General features: G+C 36.7%; 1 protein-coding gene across 4 annotated transcripts in view; it reads right to left on the bottom strand.

Moving 5' to 3' along the window:
* The window catches only part of anks1b (ankyrin repeat and sterile alpha motif domain containing 1B), a 1,280,504-nt gene that overhangs the window by 38,207 nt on the left and 1,217,975 nt on the right, over positions 1-24,322 (bottom strand). For all 4 annotated transcript variants that reach the window (XM_028816795.2, XM_051924626.1, XM_051924632.1 and 1 more), the window contains one exon: positions 14,269-14,376. In XM_028816795.2, the coding sequence (XP_028672628.2) occupies positions 14,269-14,376 (108 nt within the window). The remainder of the gene's footprint in view (positions 1-14,268; positions 14,377-24,322) is intronic.

The raw sequence follows: 24,322 nt of genomic DNA on the forward strand, positions 1-24,322 counted from the left end.
TGCAGATTTAAAGGAAAATGTGTCATTATCTTCACACTGAATTAAAATGAAAATAAAAAAGCCACAATGCTGATAGCAAAGTGAGAGAATCAGCAGGTATGAAAAACTAAATGGAGTGCCCTAGTGCTGGAATTACTTAAAGTCCCCAAAGGGGAGCTTTGCCGACTCAGAAAGTCTGAATCAAAAATATATTTCATGGCTCAGGTGTTTCAAGTAGGAAAATCTGCTTTTAAGATATAGAAGCACAATTTGGCCACCTGTAAGGAGCAGAGCCGACCCCCTGTATTCCTAATTGGACAGATATTCTGAATGAACGGCTTCTATAAAAAAAGTTGACAGGAAAAAGAGAATAAAAAAAAATTAGGCTAAAAGCACAGCCCAATGACATTCATTCATGTCTGTCCTGGCAGTGAAATTTATTGCTTACAGCCAATTTAAAGACAAGGATGGGGCAGTCATGCTCAGTGCTCCTTTGACACATACTGTAATAGATGGCTGTAAAATAGGAATAATAATAATATAGCTGTACTATTATGGGATGTGTGAACAGTGGATAAGCTTATACAATCTTTTGCCATTTATGATTTGCTTTCATACTAACCTAGGTAGTTCACATATGACATGTTCATCGGGGATAATTTTATTTTTCCTCTGACTCATACTAGTTTGAGAAAGAGAGGTTGAACAAAATTGGAAAATATAATAATGTTCTGGAAAGACGTAAGTTTGAGTTAAAAATGACTGCTGTGAGTATAAAACCTACTCTGGGCAAAGGCTTTTAGCATGGGGGCTGACAGCTGGGCCCACAGCATAATGGGGAGTATAGTGGGTGAACTGTTTATGGTTAAACATACGGTTTACATGTTTGTAGTTTGTTAAAAAGTTGCCTTTTGGACACCCGTTTTTTTGGGCCCTTAGGTGAGACCTCACTAGTACGTTACATAGCTTATATAGCTTAATCATAACCTCACTTGATGTGTGCTTTACACATCATGCTATATAATCTAATAAAATGTTCCTTCTTAATAGTGTCTATACTTCTGGATGTAGAAATTGAAGGGTCCATTTTAACTAATAAGTCCTTGGCATTAGGTGTATTTGCAAATTTCAGACCCTCCAGTGTGTAATAATATCTAATATTATTACTTCCTATTTGTTCCCTGTAAATATACCGCATTTATCTTATCTCATTCTCAAAACTGCTTAATCAAATTCAGAGTCGCTGGAGGCTAGACTCCATTCCAGCCAAACTTGGTAAAAGACAAAATACATCCATTGAAGACAATACCCACATATACATACCTAAAAGGAGGTCAATTTGGAATTGTCAATCAACCTAACATGCTCTTCTTTGGGGATACGGGTGGAAAACCAGCATCCTCAGAGGAAAATCTACACAGGGACAACACAAGACTTAATACAGACCATGACCAGATATGGGATTCATACACTGGACGCTGGATCACCACCACAAACATTAGAACACTCTAGACGAGAACAGGCCATTCAGCCCAACAAAGCTCGCCAGTCCCATCCACTTATTTCTTCCAAAAAAACATCAAGTTGAGTTTTGAAAGTCCCTAAAGTCCTACTGTCTACCACACTACTTGGTAGCTTATTCCAAGTGTCTATCGTTCTTTGTGTAAAGAAAAACTTCCTAATGTTTGTGCGAAATTTACCCTTAACAAGTTTCCAGCTGTGTCCCCGTGTTCTTGATGAACTTATTTTAAAATAACTGTCTTGATCCACTGTACTAATTCCCTTCATAATTTTAAACACTTCAATCATGTCACCTCTTAATCTTCTTTTGCTTAAACTGTATAGGCTAAGCTCGTTTAATCTTTCCTCATAATTCAACCCCTGTAGCCCTGGAATCAGCCCAGTCGCTCTTCTCGTTAGGGTAGCAAGAAGTATTTGAATGATAAAAAAAGACAAATGCTTTATGAAGTATGGAGGCAAAGGAGATTCTATTTCAATCATCAGCATAATTTTAACAAAAAACTTTTTTTTGTTCTTCTTCTTTGCATTATGTGCTGTAGCATTTGTTTGTTTTTCACAAATGTAGTGTTGTCTGCTTTTGTACCCAGTTGGAGCGCTGCTCATAATTTTGTTGTAAATTATTTTACAATTATATTTCTAAAAAAAAGCTGCATTCATTTGTCACTGCTCACTTTTTTGGCATGCATTTGTCCTGCCACTGGCCAACTCAAATACCAGTCCATTTCAGGCTGCACTCATACAACCACTTTATTTATTTATTCATAGTGTGCCAGTTTAGAGGGGCTGGTTAACCTGAGACATGTGCCTTTGGAATGTGGGGGAAAGAGTGTAAAGGGAAGGTGCACTGAACCCTGGTCTCTAGAATTCTGAGACAACAAAACTACATCTATGGATGTAACAATATAGCACCACTATTTTACATTTCCTTAACATAATTCAGAAGTGAAGGAGCCCAGAGCCTATCCTAGCAGCATTGAGTGAATGATGACAGGATGGAGATGGATGCAGATCAATTCTTTTGCAGGGACTTTTCACATGCACACTCATTCCCAATAGTGACCATTTAGATATGCTAGTTAACTTGAAGAACGCTTCAGGCGAATGTGGGGCAAACTGCAGTACCCCAAAAAAAAAATCCACAAAGAGAGCAATCGGGCAACTGTATTGTGGAAATAATGTGAAAGAAAATTGAATATTAGCAACACTGAATTATCATCTAATTAAGATAACATTTGCATGTACATTCACTGCCAATGTTGATATCGGCTGGAACAGTTTTACTAAATTGTTAATTGACAACTTCCATTTAAAAAATAGTTAATTAAGACAGCATTCGGTAACCTACTGCCAAATCTGATATTAAATAATAAAGTTTAATATATTAAAAACTAAATAATCACAATAAAAATAGCAACTTTGTTTGTCAGGGTCTACAGATACTTGATCCAAACTGACATCTACAATTTGACAGCTATGGGACAGGGTTACTGAACACAGGAATACTAATACTGTAAAGTAAATGTGGGAAAATACGCGTATATCAGAGTCTCAGCAGCACTCATACGAAAAATCTACCGCAAACCATGAAGGTGAAAGGTATCAGCTAAAGAGATTAAAAACAATTGCGCTGCGATATACGTCCTGTGTTACTTCATGGGAATATGTTTAAAATAATTCAAAATATTAGCTTTCTTTGTAGTTCTGAAAAAAAAAAAAATCCCCTCTCTGAGGCAAAATTCCAAACAAGTTTATATGCTATTGATAATTTACTGTCATAACAATTAAGTATTATCAGGAATCTACTAGAGAGTTTTAAAATATATATTTTGATTTGCACTAGAATTTGAAAAAGTGAGTTTACAAGGGATCAATAAGATCAAAGTCAATCCTGAATTCCTGTCCAAGACTATCCCCCAGACCATTCAGTCTTTTTTTCTTCCCATGATTTGACACCATAAGATCATCCTTCTTCACGACTCTTTCTGCCACCTCACATTGTCCCAGTTTGTCCCACCCTAACAGTCCCTCTGCTTTTTCCTCAGACTGCCTGCTCTTGTGCTTTTCTACCCAGCAATGCACTGATAATACTCCCTCCATTACACACATAATTAATCTTTCTTTTTATATACTACTATAACTTTATTCCTGCTGCTTGTAATCTTGCAAAAGTTACCCCTGTACTAAAAAGATGCCTACACTTTACTCTTCTATTCTCACAGAAATATGTTATAAAATTACTGTCCTCTACTATCTACCACTTTTCATACTTGGCTTTTATTGGTGTCTTTTTCACTCCAGCCTTGTACTTACTACTGTCAGAAAAAGCTCCCGGTGCCTGTGATCCTAAAAATAGATTCAATAAATGGTTCAATATTTAGCATCTTCCTGACGAGCATTTGTCTCAGCACCTCCAAACCAGATTCAGAAACACAGATGTTGTTAGCATTGTTGCTGACCTCCTCATTACTAATCCTGATACCTCTAAGCACTGAACCCTCACTAAACACCTAAGAAATGTGCTGGGCTTGCTGAAACACTCTACTTCTGAATGTGGTCCTACCCCTTTGGCAGCATGCAACCTTCTGTCTTATGTGCTGAACAGCTACCAGTGGCCTTCCTTCATGGTGTCCCTCAGTTTTGACATACTGCTAGCGGGATACTCAAATCATCTTTATGAACTTATCTATCTTATCCAGTTTTATTTAAAAATTACTGCTTATGCACATCAGCTATAGACAAACTCATTATCTGCTGCAATGATAGAAGCATGGTTGTTTATTAATTTCCTACAGCAATAAACTGATTTGCTATTCAAGACGCATGACTAGTTTTCACTGAAATGGAGCTTCTGCAACATTAGCTCACCATTCTTGATTGGCAGACATGAAGTTGTACTTGACAGAACTCTGACATTTAAAATTCATATCTTGTCTGCAGTAAAAAAAAAAAAAATCTTTCTGTCACCTTGAAATATTGCCAGACCTCACTAATGCCCTCCTCTTCTATGTCACATATTTGACACCTCTCAGTTAGACCACCACAAATCGCTTTTCAACAATGTTCTTGCACAAAGTATTAACAGAGTACAAAAGGTTCAAGTTGCTGCAGTGTGCTGAATTGGATGAAATGTAACGAACAAACCACCCTTCAACTAAATAAGCTTCACTGGCTTATTGAATTATATTTAAAAATCTGCTACTGAATTACAAAGCTATTAATTCCAACACATCAGATAACTCATCACCAGTGCTTGCCAAATTTCAGCCTACCTGATGCACACTTTTCTAAAGCTCGTCTGTTGATGAGGCTTTGCCTATCTAAATTGTTTAGATTGCACCTGTAACCCCACATTTTAGTTTATTTCTACATCTGTGTGTGTATTTTACGGGATATGCTGGTTTTACTCCAGCATTCTCAAGACATATGTTAGGCTGAATGGAGATTGTAAATTAGCCTGTATGAGTAAGTCAGGGTGTGAGCACTTGGGGTGCCCCATCCAGGGTAGTTCCTTCCTAGGTTCAGGCCTAGTGACCATGAAATGATTTGCCCATTTTGATGATGGGTGTTTTACATGCAGAGGTCTTTTTTCCCCTGTATTTTTATTTGTTTTATAATATCTAAATTTAATGTTATAATAAAGGATTTGTGGTGTTATAAGAAGGTTAAGCCAAATGCATACAAATGACTCATTTGAGGTCTCAGAGGAAGTCTATGGCTGGCAAAGCTAGATTTGTTGTCTGCAGATCACACCACCTTCACAGAGTAAACAGCAGAAGTCAGCACTCTACACCCGTGTCACATGTGACTCGCATACTTCTTTGTCTGCCTGGCAGCGCTGGAGCTGTAAATGATGGTTTCAAGGAGGCTTTGTCTATATTTTTAATCGGAAAGCTTGACATTTCAAAGTTTCAGATGTTTATTTAACATACTCTCCATGCTGCCAATTTTTTGTCCATCCTTGGTAGTCTCCAAGAAGGAGCACCATATATGTTGCTTCAGTTCTTTAAAAAAATAAAAATAAAACCTGCATTTACCACATAACTGCAAGCCTGTTTTCTGCTTGACTGCGATTAAAGGGGAGTGCAACATCTGAGGAAGTGTACAAAGGCTTTCAGCATGTAAACAGTAAAATACAATTGACAATAAAGCTTTGAATTAATTTTATGCAATGCTTTTTCAGATTTTGTATTCTATATATGGTAGTAGTGAATGTAGATGGCATTGCCTCAATAATTAAAATGCAAAATGCATTTTCAGCCCTCAGAGCTTCCAGAATCTGCTGAGAAGCTGCTGTTGTGCTGGTCTGAAGGGAAACATATCTATCACTCATTCATGACTGAAGCTCAATGATTTAAGCTGTCAATGCTGTCTTCAGAGGATGCTAAAATAAAAATGATGTTTTTGCAGACCTTCTGTGTGTCATGTAAGAGCTGGGGTATACTCACTTCTCCAGTCATCAAAACTGCAAAGCAACAATGCTGAGGTTGCAATTCCTCTTCAGATTCAAAGTGTAGCAGAAAGTCGTGTATCCTCACAAATGAGCCGAGAGATGTAGAAGTCTTTTAGATGAATTTACCTAGGGAATGTCATTAAATCTTAAACTGTCTATAGAGCTACTGTGATTGGAGGAATTGAGCTACATCGAGTCTCCTGGCATTTCAAACGAAAATGGAATTGTTCCTTTGATAATGAATTTTCTTTGGCTTTCTATATTAATTCCCCCTTAAGTGATGGATTGTGGACTTAAAGGTCACTGTAATTTAAGATTAAAATGAGGTTTCTACCCTTTCTCCACAGCACTGCCTGAAAGAGCTGCAGGAAAAAAAAATCCTTGCTTTCACTCCTTTCAGTTTCTCAAACTCTCATTCAGCTGAAAAAAACTCACAACTACAAGCGTAGAATGTGATAATTTGCATGCAGAGCCTTTCCTATTTATGAAAGGATATTAAGTCATTACCTTTAAATGGCAACCAGAACAGGTTACATCTTAATGCATTCTTTCCTTGCTCTTATAAAATTTATGAGAAAAAATGACAACAACTTAATAGTGGCAAAGGCTTTCCTGCAAACAGGAACTGCTTCCATTGCTTGCTTTTTATCCCAGCCTACCTTCTAAAAATCGTTGCTAACAATTCACCAAAAGCACTCTTCCACTTATTCATTAGGCCATTTATTCTTTTAAAACTGGTCTCTCAAATAAATACATGTTTACAGTGAGCCAGATACATCCAACTCAAGAGAATGTCAATTTAATATCACACACACATCCTGATAAGTGCCTTTGTTACACTGTTCATAGGATGCTGCACGCTCACAAAAGTTTAATTAGCTTTAATGGAAAATATTTTAGGACTGCAAATCAAGATACTGCCATTTGTAGCTAAAAGGACCATACAGTATTTTCAATTCAAAGTCAGCACTTACAGCAGCAGAGAAGCTGGACTTCTTAGAGTGGCAAGAATTAAACATAATAAATAACAGAGAAGCAGCTGGATCAAAAAACTTAATCATAATTATCAGAAAAAAAAAAAAATGTTGGACACTAAGAACATTAGAACACTCTACACGAGAACAGGCCATTCAGCCCAACAAAGCTCACCAGTACTATCCTCTTATTTCTTCCAAAGAAACATCAAGTCGAGTTTTAAAAGTCCCTAAAGTCCTACTGTCTACCACACTACTTGGTATCTTATTCCAAGTGTCTATCGTTCTTTGTGTAGCGAAAAACTTACTAATATTTGTGCAAAATTTACCCTTAACAAGTTTCCAACTGTGTCCCCGTGTTATTGATGAACTCATTTTAAAATAACAATCTCAATCCACTGTACTAAATCCCTTCATAATTTTAAATACTTCAATCATGTCACCTCTTAATCTTCTTTTGCTTAAATTGTATAGGCTCAGCTTTTTTAATCTTTCTTCATAATTCATCCTCTGTAGCCCTGGAATCACCCTAGTTGCTCTTCTCTGGACCTTTTTTAGTGCTGCTATGTCCTTTTTGTAACCTGAAGACCAAAACCGCACACAGTACTCCAGATGAGGCCTCACCAGTGTGTTATAATGCTTGAGCATAACCTCCTTGGACTTGTACTCCACACATCGTGCTATATAACCTAACATTCTGTTAGTCTTCTTAATGGCTTCTGAACACTGTTGGGAAGTCGAAAGCTTAGAGTCCACTATGATTCCGAAATCCTTCTCATAAGGTGTACTCTTGATTTTCAGACCGCCCATTCTGTATTCAAACCTAACATTTTTACTTCCTATGTGTAATACTTTACATTTACTGACATTAAATTTCATCTGCCACAAATCTGTCCAAGCCTGTATGCTATCCAAGTCCTTCTGTAATGATATAACTGATTACAAATTATCTGCTAATCCATCTTGGTATCATCCGCAGTCTTAACAAGCTTGTTACTGATATTCCAATCTAAATCATTTACAGGTAAAATTCCGTTACAACGAACTTCCAGCGACCTAAAAAATATTTCATTGTAATGAAAATTTCGTTGTAATGAGATTCTGTATTTGTAGCTATAGTACTTTCTTTAACTTGCGCCCAGGCGTCAGCAATCATTTCAATATCTTCTTTCGCGTTAATTTTAACCTTCTCCTGTCTACAAGTTATGCTGACGAGAATTTTTGTCAGCATTTCCTTGCGATAATACAATTTCAGGGTGCGAATGATTCCTAAATCCAATGGCTAAAGCACTGCTGTGCAATTGGGTGGGAGGAATTCAACACGAACATTATCTAAATGTGGAAGCATGTTGTGGGCAGCACAGTTATCAATCAGAAGCCGAATCATCCTTTTCTTCTTCTTCATATTGTGAGGTTTCTGAACTCTTTTGGGATCCCTCCACCCAACAGGAACGTCACGCTGAAGTGTGTCCCAAAGCATGATTGCTGCGTCTGTGTAAGATTATTTGTCCGTTGCCGGGGCAGGGCAACAGCAGGCTCACAGCGGTGCAATGAGGAACCACAGAAGCGAAATCTAAAAGATCGGGGTCGTGCTATAAGTCCCTGTCTTACACCCCAAAACACAAGGTTGAGTCTCAGTACTTTAGCAAAACTAGCTTTATTCAGCTTGAAACAGGAACAGCATGGCGGGATCTGCCACTCTCCTATAAACAGACACAGCAGTCAGGCAGGATCGTGGTCAGGTTAGTGGCCAAGTAATCCTGTTCCCTGCATTTACAATGTTCCTTATGTTCCTTGCATCACCCATTGAGTTTGCTTTGTCGGAGAGATGCAGCAGAGCTGTGAGACTGCTGTTGCCCTGGCAACATATAAACAGTCTTCCACAGACACGGTGATCGCACTTCGGGACGCTCTTCGGCGTGTTGTCCAGTTGGGGGAGGTCCCAAGAGAGTTTAGAAACCTCACATTTTCTTGAATGAGTGCCGCATTAATAGGAATGTTTCTTGAACGAGCATCACTTAACCACATAAAAACGGCTTTTTTGACGTCTTCAAATGCAGCAGTTCGCATAAATTTGTGAACTGAGATTTTCTTCTTCTTTTTGCTTGGTCTTTCAAGAAAGTTGACAGTGTCGAACGCGAAATTTCAAATTCACTGACAATGTCTTTTTTCTTTTTGCCGCAATCGAGATCTGCAAACATTTAAAGTTTTTTTTCTAATGAGAACTGTTGTTGTTTTTCCGTGTCTGCCATTTCTATAGGAGGGTGACAATGAGTTAAATTCCAATGGATGTTTTTCAAATGTTGACAAGCAATAAACAAAAGGTATCACTGAAATCCACCGTAAACAAAAGCAGCAAAAAAAAAAAAAAAAAAATAGTACGAGCAAAGTTCAAAGAAATAATTTGTTTTACAATGTTTCTGCTTGGGGATCGTTGAACACAACTGAGCTACAACAACAGAAAAAACTGCTTTGTGGATGATTCATTTAGGGATTTCAAGGTCTTTTGGGCACTTCGTTGTAATGAAAGTATCTGCTGAATGTACTTTGTAGTAACAAGATTTCTATAGACTGTGTCATATGGGGAAACTGTCGGGACCATAAAAATACTTCGTTGTAATGAAAATTTTGTTGTAAAGATATTCATTGTAACGGAATTTTACCTGTATATATATTAAAAATAGCAGTGGTCCTATCATTACGTAATTTTATATAAGATGTTTGCCATAATGTTACACTTGCATAGCTTTATCCACTCATAACCACAATCCACTGAAATGTAGCCATATCTCCTGAAGTCACAACACATCTTAGCAACAGCCAAAATGATGGCAGTGATGAATTTGGACATTAGCAATGAAGTCTTGGCAAATTATAAATAAAAATACTTTGAAATAACAATATTTTACAGATCTTGAAAACCTCCTAATTAAAAGCACATCAGCTATTTAAAATGTTACAGCGCTAGCACAAGAGTCATGTTACAGGCAGCATCAAAAGTACACATAATAGTAGGTATATGGTATTAATTTATTGTTAGGCATTTTCAGTATTTCGCCCACCCCCTTGTGATGGGAGGTTTGTAGTGATCCAAATAAATTAATAAATAAATTGGGGTGTTTGGCGGATTGTGCATTCATGTGCAAATGCCAGTAGGACAGTTAGGTGCCCCTATCAAACCTCATTGTAATTGGAGGATAGCACCAGCACCCAATCAGGCCTATGAAGGGACCCTGCACAGCACAAAGGAATCCGATCTGATCAAAAAAAATCAAAAGCTTGAAGGAAGAGGCAGGGCTGGGAGGGCCCGTGTCGTGAAGAGTGGATTAATGTTCGACTGCACCTGTTCTCTCGGTCTCATCATGGTGCAAGGTCCTGATGGGATAATCCGAGGTAACAGTAGGTTTTAGCAAGTGGCATTGGGACTTGGGTGAAAAAAAGATGAATCTGCCTGGGATTTTAACCTTGTTTTTAATGAAATTAATTATTAGGACACTTTAACCTCCACTTTTTTAGGATTATTTATTTATTGATGGCCTATCTGAAGATGCACTGCACTTTTGGAAAACTGTTTGTTGTTTTAAATAAAAGCACTGAACACTTTGCACCAACCCCTTGCTGGCTATGTGTCCTCATTTGCCTCACTCATTCTCAGGTATGTTATAGACGGTTCTGGGGTCAAGTGGCTCCTGGAAGCAACTAGGGTGCTGACATGGACCATCACACCTCTGTGTTTTTGACAAGTTATGCTTAGTATTCTATGTTTTCTATATTTTTGTAAGGTGATTTTTTTTATCAAAAACCTGACAGAGAAACAGTGCTGGGAAGGTTATGTTGTTGCAAATAGCAATAAATAACTCCAAAAACAGTATGGCCCCATGCAGGAACCATAATAAAAATAGTGAAGGAAATAACTAATAAAAAAATTAATGTAATGGACAGGACACCTGTGCTACGTGGATTCTCTGTTGAGAGATCACACTATTGTGTCTTATGCCACTTGCTTTGAATCCCAGGGTAAGACGGAAAGTATTTGTCGAAATCCTGACTTATGGAGAGAAGTACTGTACCTGCATGTCATATTCAAAGTCTGAGGCATAAAGAAGCAATCAGTGAAATAGGCACTGTGCTTTAAAGATATCGATTTGAAGTCCAGTTCCAATTAATTACGAAAAACTGAAGAGTTTAGTCACCTGTGCCGACAAACATATACTGTACATACACTACAAATTGTAAAAACATTAGACATCCAAATCAAGCAAGTATCAAGATATATTGCTTCCTAAAGCTTATTCTGTATTACATCTTGCCTGAAGAAGGGGCCTGAGTTGCCTCGAAAGCTTGCATATTGTAATCTTTCTAGTTAGCCAATAAAAGGTGTCATTTTGCTTGGCTTTTCTCTACATTCATAATGGCTAACACGGTACAGCACCCTAGTACTAAGGCTTATTCTGCAACTTAAATCACTGTCTCCTTCCTCGGCCACCTTCCAGAGCCACCCTGACCTTTCCACAGCCCCTGTCAGCATTGTGGCCACACACTCAGGCCAACAGATTTTAGAAGTACCTCTGAAGTGCTTGCAGGTAACTGCCCTCTTGCTGCACCCCAAATTTCTGTGCATTGCTCCAGAATAAATGTTGCCTTGCCATTACACATTGAGTAAAAGGCAGCAGACGATATGAAAACATATATGCTAGTGGTATGAGTTATACTTGTTATTAAACAAAGTACACTTTGCAAATTTAATGAGTGTTTCACTGAAAAAACAATTTCACAATAGTTTTGCTTATCTCTAACTGCAATACAGATCCATAGAATTGAACATTAAGAAAAAAACGAAATTCAAATTCAAGTTGTATTATGATGAAACAGTTTTTGGGAGCAAAAATACTTCTGCCTACAGTACACTTTAACAGAGCACAGGGCCATAGTTGTGGCAAGAAAACAAAAATGCTCTTCAGTGCCAAGCCTAGCAAGTGGATGACCAAGCATCCCATTTTGCAGCAAAACACATATGCAAGAACCAAATCAAAGGTAGGATTTGGGGGAATTACTGTATTTTAATTTTCAGGGGCCCCTGGGTTGAGCACTTATTCTGAACTAAGCTCATTCCACTAGGTGTGAGAGTATTAATTTTGCCTTCTGTTATAATTCCATCATGCTTTCCCAAATGACACTGTATTTTAATCTCAAGAACTACATATTGTGCTGCTGCACTGCTAGAAGCTTTCACCTTTTTGAACTTGTTTCCTTAAGTCATATACATTGACAAAGGAAGATGGCATCTGCTTAAAGGCCTCAGAGGTGACCATGATAAAAGTATATTTTAAATGCAGTAACTTCCGAGGGAGGCCTCTATTTGATACATTACTAAATTTTCTTCCAGACAACAGCATTAGATCAATGCAGTTCAAATAATTCTAAGCATAACGAGTAGCCAAAATAGAAAAAAGGCTAAGATCTTTTCTGTAGTAACTATAGTTTACTAAAAAACCTGTTCTATCATTCCTGCAGAGAAGCAGAGTTTACATGCTAGTGAAATATTCTTTAAAGAAATAACTGATTTACTATTACTGAGCTGTAGCTGGGACTATTTGAATACTGTATATATTTAGCTGTGACCTACCAGATGCCAAAAAGGAGATGTCATGGAAAAGAAGCCAGTATATGCCCAAACAGTTTATAGATTTTATTCCCATTGGACACAAAATTGTAAAATCAAATGAGGTAGAGCAGTGAGTTTGAAAATTAGTAATGGATGCAATTCAGAGAGGATTAAGAAAATCTAAAATAATTTATGTCTAGTCAATGATGACATTAACCAAAAGCAACTACATGGCTTTAAGAATATTGGGGCTGAGCATTAAACTTCTAACTTGACACTGGTAAGTTGTATCAACCAAAACAGCAGCAAAAGAGACAACTGCATAAACAACACTGGGTTCCAGCGGGCATCTTCCTGGAATTGATGAATGAAGGGGATATTGTGTCTCAAGAGTGCCAATCTAGAAGGCATACACTTTGAGGGTAATCTCTGACAATAAAAATGGGCAAAGGATGAGCAATATATTCTGCCTAGCAGGAATCACTTAAAAGTAAAGAGGGTAACAACTAGAGAGAGTAGAAAAGAGTAGAGTGATGTTTTCTGTGTTTGTGTTTATATAATAATAATAATTCATTACATTTATATAGCGCTTTTCTCAGTACTCAAAGCGCTACATACCCTCTGTGTTGTTAAACATACTATACAGTTGTCTGGCACCAGTTGTTCTGGAGTTCTACAAAAACATTTATTTCTATAGCACTTTTTCATTCAAAGGTTGTAGCTCAAATTGCTTTACAAGATGTCAAAGAAATAGTTATAATAATCAAAGAAAAGCAAATTAAAATTAGATAAAAATAATAATGAAAAAATTGTATACAAAAATAAATAATGCACACTTACAGTATACTGTATAAGACATAATTAAGAGATGCAGAATCCTTAAAAATAGAATTGGTTTTTAAGTTTTTAAATGTGAGTCCATTGATAAGGTCAGATGTTCAGGGTGGACAGAAAAAAATAACAGAAAACTCTAGTAATCTTGGAGAAGAAAAAACAAAATCTACACGGATTCCAGGCCAAAAGACTTAACTATGCTTGAGACTCTGAACAGATTCATGCAGCAATAATTATTTGTAAAGAATGCAAAATTGGCTTACTGGCTGTTTACTGAATTACAGTTCTATTTAATTAAAGTAATACTCATAATACTCCTGTGGTCTGGGGTTAGAATAAGGTCACCGTCCCTTATGTGTCATAAAAGGCGACTACGAGATTGCCGTCAGGAAGGGTAACTGGCCATAAAAACTTCAACTCCAATATCCCCAAAATATTCCTGGGCAACTGGTCAACCCCGTTAAACTGACAGACAGAAAATGACATGGAAATACTCTAGCCATACTCCATATACTTTGAAAACTCATCAAGTAAAAAGACTATAGCTAATGCCTTTGGTAACATATACATGCTGTGCAAAATTATTATTGATTAAAGCATATTTCTGTTTGTTCAAATTCACTGAGCACTGAAGAAAAGGATTTCTAAACACGGTGTGCTTATGATTTTGATGGACAGAAGCAGAGGTGTGAATAATGTATATTGACTATATTTAATTTAATATTCTTGCTATGGAAAAAAAAAATCACTGGGGGTTATTGAACATTACAAGCTAGAAGAGAATGGCTGTAAAACTGCTCAATAAGGCTCCTTAAAAAGCCAAATGGTGGCTTTAGCTATGAGCAGTCAACATATGCTTGCTCGGTTTTCTTAATATTTTATACATTAATTGTGACTAAACTTACCCTCAAGGTAATAGATCTTGGAGGCTTCTGAGGTGGATCTTCGTGTAGTCTGTCTCCGAGTGAAGCTAATATTCGTTTTCTGTGCCCTAAAAGGCTTATCTTTAAAACCTGAATAAAAAAAATCAAAAGAGAAAAGGAAGCCATTAGTATTAGAGCTTTGTCATGCGAGTTACACTAAAAGCATGAATCAAAATGATGTTTTATTGCACTAGTACTTCACGTACCCCCATGTTTTACATCTAGCAGCAATGGATTCGAGAGAATAAAAAACGGAGAAAAGACATAAAACAAAAAGCCTCTCTGCCTCCCCACTACACTTCTGAGTAAGCAGTGAAGCTCAAGGTCTAGTGTTTTGATAAAATATCAGCTGAGCTGAAGCCTGACAGCTGCTTCTAAGCTCTTACCATATTTTTCTTTTTTGAAGGTAGAGACCTGACAACATTGTTATTTGTAAAAATCACAGTTATCGTGTGACAAAGAGTGATAAGGAATCTGCCTCTCATACATACAGTAGCTGACAATGAATAATGACAAAGCTATGCTTACTGTGTTTGTCTTTCTCTTTCATTAACTTTTTACATTTTAACCATGATGAGATCCACAAAATATTAGTCAACAAGAATTTGATTAATATATCTCCTTTTATAATGAGGACCTCCAACAAGAAACATAGCAGCAAAATATGCATTACACTGGCAATAAAGATAAAGCTAAAAGATTAACTTCTTAAAAGAAAAGAGCTGAAGTATTCAGAAGGAAACATTTCCATATGAGAAAATAATCACTTACAAGTCCCCAAAAAAAAAGTGTTTCTATCAGCATGGTGAGCAAACGTCAGCTTCTTTGCAGTGCATATTAACAGCTAACACCAGGGCAGAGCAGCTGACTTTGAAATATTTGTTGGGGGAAAAAAAAGACGATTTAGTAGGGAAATGGACGTACTGCTCCTCAGTAGTATTCTGAATGTGTTACTGAGGTTAATCAGTAGTGGTGTGCTCCATACGTAAACATCAGCAAACAGATTATTTAACTACTTTGGACCATGTTACACCTCTTCATTCATTCCTAACATAAGCTGTTAATGAAGACCAATTAAAAACATCAAAAAATAGGCATAAGAATGTTCCAAATACATAAATTTACAAAGATGCATGAAGAAGGACTTGGTTGTCGACACACACCAGAAAGTATTAATTTGCACTCAGACCACCACTGGTATTTTTATTGCACTTGATGGCGTGTGCAATCACCCAAAATGAATGAACATAAGCGGAACGTAAGGGGGCCAAAGTGGGTATGAAAGGCGGCCATGACAGATAAAGGGAGAGACAGACATATTAGTTGGTTGTTTACTGCTAGAGGAATGCATCATCTGAGATTGAGAAAAAGAATCTCTAATATAAAAAGCAACTGACTCAGAACAGATCTCTGATGCAGTCTCACCTCCACCATCCCCATTTGTGCTTCATGATACACTGACATCACTGTAGATACTAATTACATTCTCAGCACCCCCCTCACTTCCTCACTAAGCTCCAATCAATATGAGCCACACTAATAGCTGATTACACTTTCGTTTGTATACTGGAATTGACACAATTTTTTTCCAACCTTCAGAAATTATACCTTCAGATAGGCCCCTAAAAAATTTAATTCCAGAGCCTTGTGCTGCCATCAATATTTCCAACGCCACTCCAGAAGGGCTGCTTTACTTATTTTCATCTTTGCATTTCATGGTTGCATTCAGCTTAGTCTTACTTATCTTCTCACAATAAACATCATTATCCCATTTGTTTTCTTCATTCAGTAACTTTTGCACGTACTTTGTGCAGGTATACTGTTAGCTCCATTACTATCAATTACAATCTCCCCTTCAGCATTTTTGAAGTAGTTCACACCTACTAGATCCTTTATTTCATTTGATAACTGCTTTGTGATCCTACACACATTTCTCTTCCCTTATTTCACCCTGCAGCAAGCTCACTATCACTTAGCTTCTTGTGCCCTCTCAACTGCTTTCTTCCTGACAAAATTCTCTGCCACCTTATACCTGTCTTTTCTGCCACTCCTTATAGCAATTCCTGTTATATTCAATTGCCTCCTCTCCCTTAGCATTCCACCAAAAGGTTTCCTTGTGTTTCTGCAGTCCTTTTGTCTAACTGGAGACTTCTTCTGTTGTTTTGAATATCTTGTAATTGTGAAGACTTACTCAATCTTGTCATGAATATTTCAGCAAATTTACTTCTCATGCTCTCCTTTTCCAATCTCCACACCTTCTGCCTCAGTATATATTTCCTCTTACTTTTCTTTATGTTTCTGATTAAAAGATTCTGACAATCAAGTAATGTTGTGATGCACAACCTTCACATTTTTCACCATGTTCAGATGAAATACCCTCACCAACAAACAGGCTTTTGTGGCCCTTGCATCTCCAGACTCGTATGTTATCAACTTGCTTTCCTCCTTAAACATTGTTCTGCACACAAGAATTTCCATTTAGTAGCCTAGATACCAAGAGTACTCGCAAGAACCGCAGTGGGTGCAGGTTTCCATTGCAACCCACTAATTTCGTAATTAGAAGCCAGGCCTAGCAGGTAATGAAACTTGATATTTAATTATATGACTTGTTAGCACTTTCATTCTTCCTAGACGAATCCTTATCAAATTGTAGATTTTTCGTTTTCTGAGAACATTATCTATATGTTTTATGGTCCTAAACTGATTTGTATTTCTTGGTACTTCCATCTTCACTCTAATTTATTTCAAAGTATTGTATTAACACAGATGCTTCATTCTGCATATACACGGGTCTAAATGGAGGCAAGAAGAGCTGGTGGCTCCTCGTTATTAACTGATGGCTGGTTAAGAAATCGGGCAACATTTAAAACTAAAATAGGCAATTAAAGGTTCTGAATTATAACAAACAAGTTAACTAAAATTAAGCCAAAACATATTGGTTTAGTAGTAAATAAATGGGTTCTAGTTAAAAATTCTGGTTAAAGCAAAAGCCTGTAGCCACGGCACACATCCAGAACCAGAGATGAGCTAGATAGAGAAGAGCAACTAGACTCATTCAAGGGCTACAGGAGATGAATTATGAAGAAAGAATAAAAGAGCTGAGACTTTTCAGTTAAAGCAAAAGAAGATTAAGAGGTGACATGATTGAAGTGTTTAAAATTATGAAGGGAATTATTACAGTGGATTGAGATTGATACTTTAAAATGAGTTCATCAAGAATATAGGGACACAGTCAAGAATATGGGGACACAGTTGGAAACTTGTTAAGGGTAAATGTCACACAAACATTAGGAGGTTTTTCTTTACACAGAGAACCATAGATGATTGGAATAAGATACTAAGTAGTGTGGAACACAGTAGGACTTAAGGGACTTTCAAAACTAGGCTTGATGTTTTTTTGTTTTTTTTTTAGAAAAATTAAGTGGATAGGAATGGCGAGCTTTGTTGGGCTGAATGGCCACCAATTCTCGTCTTGATTGTTCTAAATGTCATATCTTGCCACTAGGGTGTGCTTGAGCTATTAGTTCTGGGTAGCGATATGGATTTGGAAAAATGCCGTTGGAATGGAAGGGGGGAATCATGAAATGAAACTCAGAAGATAGGAACTTGAAGTGCTGGTAAGAAAGGATTGGGAAAACAGCTGTGTTGGAATTTTTAGTTATATTAGCACAGAACGTCGTAAAGAATTCAAAAATGTTGGAGCTATACACATACAGAGCAGGTTAGAGATAATGAAAGTACTAAAATTCGAAAGTCTCAAAAAAATGATAGTAAAGATAGCATTTGCGCAAACAAACAGAAACTATTACTTGGTGAAATAACGCAACAGTGAAAAGAGATTGAATATATTGTTCGGATTTAAACTTTAAGTGAGAGACTTGTAGATCGTCTAATTCGTGTTGCCATCAGGGAAAAGTAGTGTTTCTTCCCAATGAAGAGGTGTATCTGCGAGAGATAAAAGATTTGTTGTTTGGTGAAAGTGAAATCCACATACGCGAGCAGCTGGCTGAAGTGGCTGGCATGTAGCACAAGACAGGGGGATTGACGAGCAAAGCGAGCAGGGTGCGAAGCCCCCTAGTACTTTTATTTTATTAGGAAAGTGTATGTATGTGTAATATAATAAATTACATTGTATAATAAATGTATCATGGTTTATTTTGTGAATATTATACAGATATATTGACATTGTTAAAGCCTCACTCTTAAATCTAGGTTATAAGAGTAAACTTTTAATTAATGAGCCATGCATAACAGTGCCTCACAAATTGCATTTCCAAACTCCAAAATTCTCTCATCCTCAACGTATCTGGTATTTAAGGTCTCCAACATGAGCATTCTAGTCAACACCTATTACAATGATCTTTTCTGAGGCATCCTAAACATCACCTATAACAGCCTGCAACCAAAACACATCTTCCTTTTCATCTCTACTGCCAACCTGAGGGGCACATGCTTTGACTCTACTCTTCAATGGTTTACCTACAATCATCTTAACAACTGCAACTGTAGATCTATAAATCATCGTTCATTAAAACAGCATTTAAAGAGCTATGTTTATGTGCCTGTCCAGAGCCTTGTAGCTCTTTATACTCAAGTCCTCTGCGTTTCTTATTTTCTCTGCTCTCATTCTTACTGTGTCACTGACCATTTAAATAATAATTCTTTGAATTTATATAGCGCTTTTTCTCACTACTCAAAGCGCTCAGCAATTGCAGGTTAAGGGCATTGCTCAAGGGCCCAACAGAGCAGAGTCCCTATTGACATTTACGGGATTCAAACCAGCAACCTTCCGATTGCCAGTGCAGATCCCTAGCCACAGAGCCACCACTCCGCCATTAAGCCAGTTTACCATGTGGGCTGATCATCAGACTGTGTGAACAAGTTTGTGATTGTCTGTGTGTCCCTTTCTGCCTCTGGCTTTCTTTGTGATATATGTCTGCCTTATCTTGCCTCATCTTTTTTTTTTCCGATCTCTCTCTCTCTCTCTCTGCAGCAAACTCCTGAAGGTCACTCAGCTCAAATTGTGTTATTGGGCTATCTTGGGCAAATAACCTTGCAACTACAGGTGACCTGTACATTCCCTCTCTACTAACATTACTGGAGTGTTCATTTTATCTGTACCTTCAGATTCACATATAAAATCGCAAGAACTGACTGGTCAAACCAAAAAACATATTGAGTGCAGATGGACCTCTTTATTCTCTCTCCTAATTACAAAAAATTCTTTTTATTTACTTATTCCTGTTCACCTTGTAGTTAAGAAGTTTTTCTGTTACTTCTGAGGGATGATCTAGGAATTTCCTTAAATGAGTAGAATAGATGAATGCAATGATAGGATGCTGTGCACACGTCATGGTATTTTTAATGCACAGAGGGTTCTTTTTTATTTTTAAAGTATATTTTGTTTGATCTGGTAAATTTGTTGGTGTGTGTTCTTTTTTGATTGAGCATTTGATTGTACCCGTTTATATTTAATTGATTGGGTATTTTTACGTGTTGAACTTGTATTTAATTGGATGGAAATTAGATTGAAAGGTACAACTAACAAAGGAAAAAGGAGGAATTTTTGAGGCAGAAAGAGGACGGAAGGTTGCCAGATTTGTTTCAATGAAGGGAACGAAAGGAAAAGAACAGAAGTGGAATAAAAAGAAAGGATGTCTTAGAAGAGATGGCAGTGGCTATAGCGGAGCCAGCAACGCATATTAATTTTCCAAAGGGTTGTGACGTGGTCCAGGAGCTGAAACTGGTGTGGTTTTCCTAGAGGAAGCAAGAAGTCACGGGCTATAAGTATTAGAAACCTGGTGTCTGGGTCACAGACATGGGCAAATTGGCACCACATTCAATCGGGTACTGGTGGCTCAGTTTCAGATGTTTAGAGGCTTCCATCCTTTATTTGTTGCAGCTTTATCATTGAGGGGAGGACGACTTTCAAGTGAATGGCAGGAACATCAGAGTGGGTCTTCTGGAGGATCAGGGTAAAGACTGCAGGGGAGACTGACTGTTTTGGGGACTACCAAGTGAAACAAAGGAGAAGGAAAGAGTTTTAATATTTTAAATAAATTTTGAAAAGGGGTTTGATTGGCCATTGCAGCATTGCTTGTGCCTGTATTTGAGTCCCAGATTTCGAAATGAAAAAAGGGAGATAATAAGGAAGTGAAAACTACTTTTGCTGCAGGGGTCCTAGTGCTCTTAATTCTACTAGGTGGCGTAGTCAGGATTTCCATATTGGGTGTCACCCACCCAACAATGTGTTTTATTTTACAACACATTTACTTCAGATTATAGCTAACACTCTCTCTTTGTCAGCTACAATACTTGCATCATCAAAACAAGGTTCACAATGAACAGCTGCATCATTTCATCTATTGACATTAAAGCAAAATTATTTCTGTATAATGTGATAAAAATAAACTTTTAATGTAGGTAGATAACTGAAAGTAAGAATGATAAAAGGCCGTAAAAGCGAAAACAAAGTATGAAGCCAAATATTTGAATTAAAATGTTACTTTTATTTTACGAACCAATTTCAGAATTCCAGGATCCAGGCACCGTTTAATGGTAGTCTGCTTGTCTCCAATGATAGGATCATAAATCATGATATTTTTCATTACAATGTATATTATACTCCAGAAGGAATTACCTTGTTCACCTTGATGCCTGAGGGCCCAAACAGCAGCTTATTAATCCCAAGAACTGATCATTTTTTTAGAGAATGTATAACAGCATCGACTTTGTGCCTTGATTCTTGATTGCTAAGTTTCAGCTTGTCAATCAAAACAAAACCACTGTTTCTAATCTTTAAAAATACTGTCAAAACTCTTTTAGAGCAAATTTACTCAAAGATTGTTTTAGACTGAAACCGAGGTACTAACTTACCAGACATGACTAATAAGAAAACCACATCTGTAGTACAAAGAAAGAGGCAATGGAAACCAATCTCAACTTATGAACAATAGTCTATCATCAACATTCTATGTAGCTGGAAATAATTTTCATTTACAAATAAAATGGTTGACAAACCACAGTATACATTACGTTCTTTCCCCATTTAGTTTTTCAAGAAGTCACATTTTAGGCATTTCAATAAAATTTATATTATCTAGATCATTGATTTAAACTGATTTCCTGAACCAGTAGATCACTGATGATATTCCGCATTCCTATATTAGTCATTTGAATTTAGAAATAAAACATCTATTCAGAAATTACTTTGCTTAACCAAGTGTGGCACAAAAATAAGTTATTTGAGATGCACTGTGTGCAAGTCCCCTCTCATTACAGACATCATAATATAAAAATAGATTTCAACCACATGGGTGTACTTGTGGGAGTGCTGGAATAGAAACAAACATTTGATAAATAAAAATGTTTTAATAGATAAAAAGGAACATATGAATTATTCTGATACAGTGCATTTTGTCTGAATTTTTCATGGCAATATGTAACAAAAATTTTAATGCAGCACAATAAACAGTAGACTTGTTTGTGGCTCGAGAATTATTTATAATACTTTTCATTACTGGTTAAACTGGGCTGAATGATGAATGCTATAACTCATTATAATACCAGTTCCAATCAAAAATAAAATAATTACACTTAATATGTTTTTTGTATCCACTTTAGGTAAGACAGGAAACTACACATAAGATATAGCTAATGGCCACTGGTGAACAGCGTGCTCATCTAATCATAATTGTGACTAAGATAATTAAACCAAGAAAATGGTCTATAGTTTGATATAATGAATACATTCAGCCAGAATGTAGCCCCTAGGTTAAACTTTCAAAACTAGCAACAAAATGCATTACATGTATGCTGAGGGTACATTGAATTAAACACCTTTAAAAAACAAAATAAAGGGAAAAAATGAGGGTTTCAAACATAATGTATGTTCAGTTTTGTATATAAATAAGTATTTCCTAAATCCTTTATCAATTAAATTCAGTTCTTCTAACCATCCCTCCTCTTAGGCTGAACAAACGAAGACCTTTCTCTATTTATATATAAACTCATACTTTGTGATATGTGGCACACCATCTTAAGCTTATATTTTTCTGGCCCTTCTTCAAAATTTACAACCGAAGGTTAGTTAGGAATTGCAATATTGGAACAATCTGGGCAAGAACAGGCCATTTAGCCAAACAAAACTCACCAGACCTATTAACTTAGTTCTTCCAAAATAACATCAAGTCTAGTTTTGAAAGTCCTTAAAGTCCTACTGTCTACCACACTACTTGGTAACTTATTCTAAGTGTCTATGGTTCTCACAAAACCTTCCTAATATTTGTGTGAAATTTACCCTTAACAAGTTTCCAGCTGTGTCCCCATGTTCTTGATGAACTCATTTTAAAATAAGCCATTGTACTAATTCCCTTCATAATTTTAAACACGTAATCATGTCTCCTCTTAATCTTCTTTTGCTTAAATAGAAAGGCTCAGCTCTTTTAACCTTTCCTCATAACTCCTAAAGTCCTGGAATTGGCCCAGTTTCTCTTACTTGGACTTTCTCTAGTGCTGCTATGTCCTTTTTTGTAGCCTGAAGACCAAAACTGCACACAGTACTCCAGATGAGGCCTCACCAGTGCATTATAAAGCTTGAGCATAACCTTCTTGGACTTGTATTCCACTCATCATGCTACATAACTTAACGTTCTGTTAATCTTTTTAAAGGTTATTGAATGCTGTCTGGAAGTTGTTAGTGAAGTTTCCACTACAACTCCTAAATCCTTAAGGCATACTTTCAGGTTTCAGACCTCTCATTGTGTATTCAAACATAACATTTTTATTTTCCTACTACATGTAATACTTTACATTTACTTACATTAAATTTCACCTGCCACAAATCTGGCCCTCTTTAATGATTCAACAGATTCTAGATTACTTGCCAATCCAACTAACTTGGTATCATCTATAAATATAACCAATCTTTTTTTTTATATTCCTATCCAAATCATTTATATTTATTATAAATATTATAAATAGCAGTGGCCCTAGCACTCACCCCAGTGGAACACCACTTTTAACATCACCAAATTCAGATAAGGTTCCTCACACCATAACCCTCTGCTTCCTGTGTTTATCATACTATACCCTGAACTCCCACTTCTTTTAGTTTGATGACCAACTAAACCAATTTCTTAAGTCAAGATAAATAATATCATATGCACCAATTTAATCATATCCATTTGTTGCTTCCTCATATAATTCCAGAATGTTAGTAAAACAGAACCTCTCTCATTTGAACTCATGATGACTATTCAGTAAAATGCCTGTTCTTGACATGTGCTGTTCAGTCTCTTTATAATTCCTAAAATATGCATCAAGGATTTATACAGTATATGTATTCACTAACCTCCTTAAGGACTTGAGGATAAATATTATCTGGTCCTGGTAATTTGCTCGATTTCAGCCTATCTAGTCTGAGCAGTGTTTCTCCTGTTATAACTTTCAAATCACTCAGATTTAGATAGTTTTGTGTATGCAATATTTTTCAGTAGAAGTTTAAGCCAAGGAGCAGGGAACTCATCAAAAGACAAAATCATGGTAAGCTTGTGGTTAATGTTGGCAGAAAATCAAGTCATAAAGGTTAAGCAAAGCAGCAAGTTGCCAGAAGTCAGAGATAGGGCACAGTTCAAAGAAAAGAAGACAATATTCTTGTTTAAATATTTTCATTGATTAACTAAATGGTGTACCTTGATACATGCTGCCAACACAGGAGAAAGACGTGACAGCAAGAATGCAAAGACAGACAACATGCAGCTCAAAACTGTACACAGCTACCTACAAGTGGCTTCACTTGTGCATTACATAGCTTTAACAACAATTTCTGTAAGAGCCATGTGTTAGTTAGTTAGTTTATGTTAAATTGATAGAAGTATTTTCCTAGTTATGTTAAAACTTTTGCTTCTATTAGTGCATAGTTCTTGAAAAGTTTTATTATAACACCTATAAGCTAAATTGTAAATAGAATTTTTAACTATTTCTTATCATTTGTACTATAGACTAGTTGTTTATGATTTGCCTTGCATCTGGTAAG

The sequence above is a fragment of the Erpetoichthys calabaricus genome, chromosome 1, assembly GCF_900747795.2.
Source record: "Erpetoichthys calabaricus chromosome 1, fErpCal1.3, whole genome shotgun sequence".
NCBI classification, from domain to species: domain Eukaryota; kingdom Metazoa; phylum Chordata; class Cladistia; order Polypteriformes; family Polypteridae; genus Erpetoichthys; species Erpetoichthys calabaricus.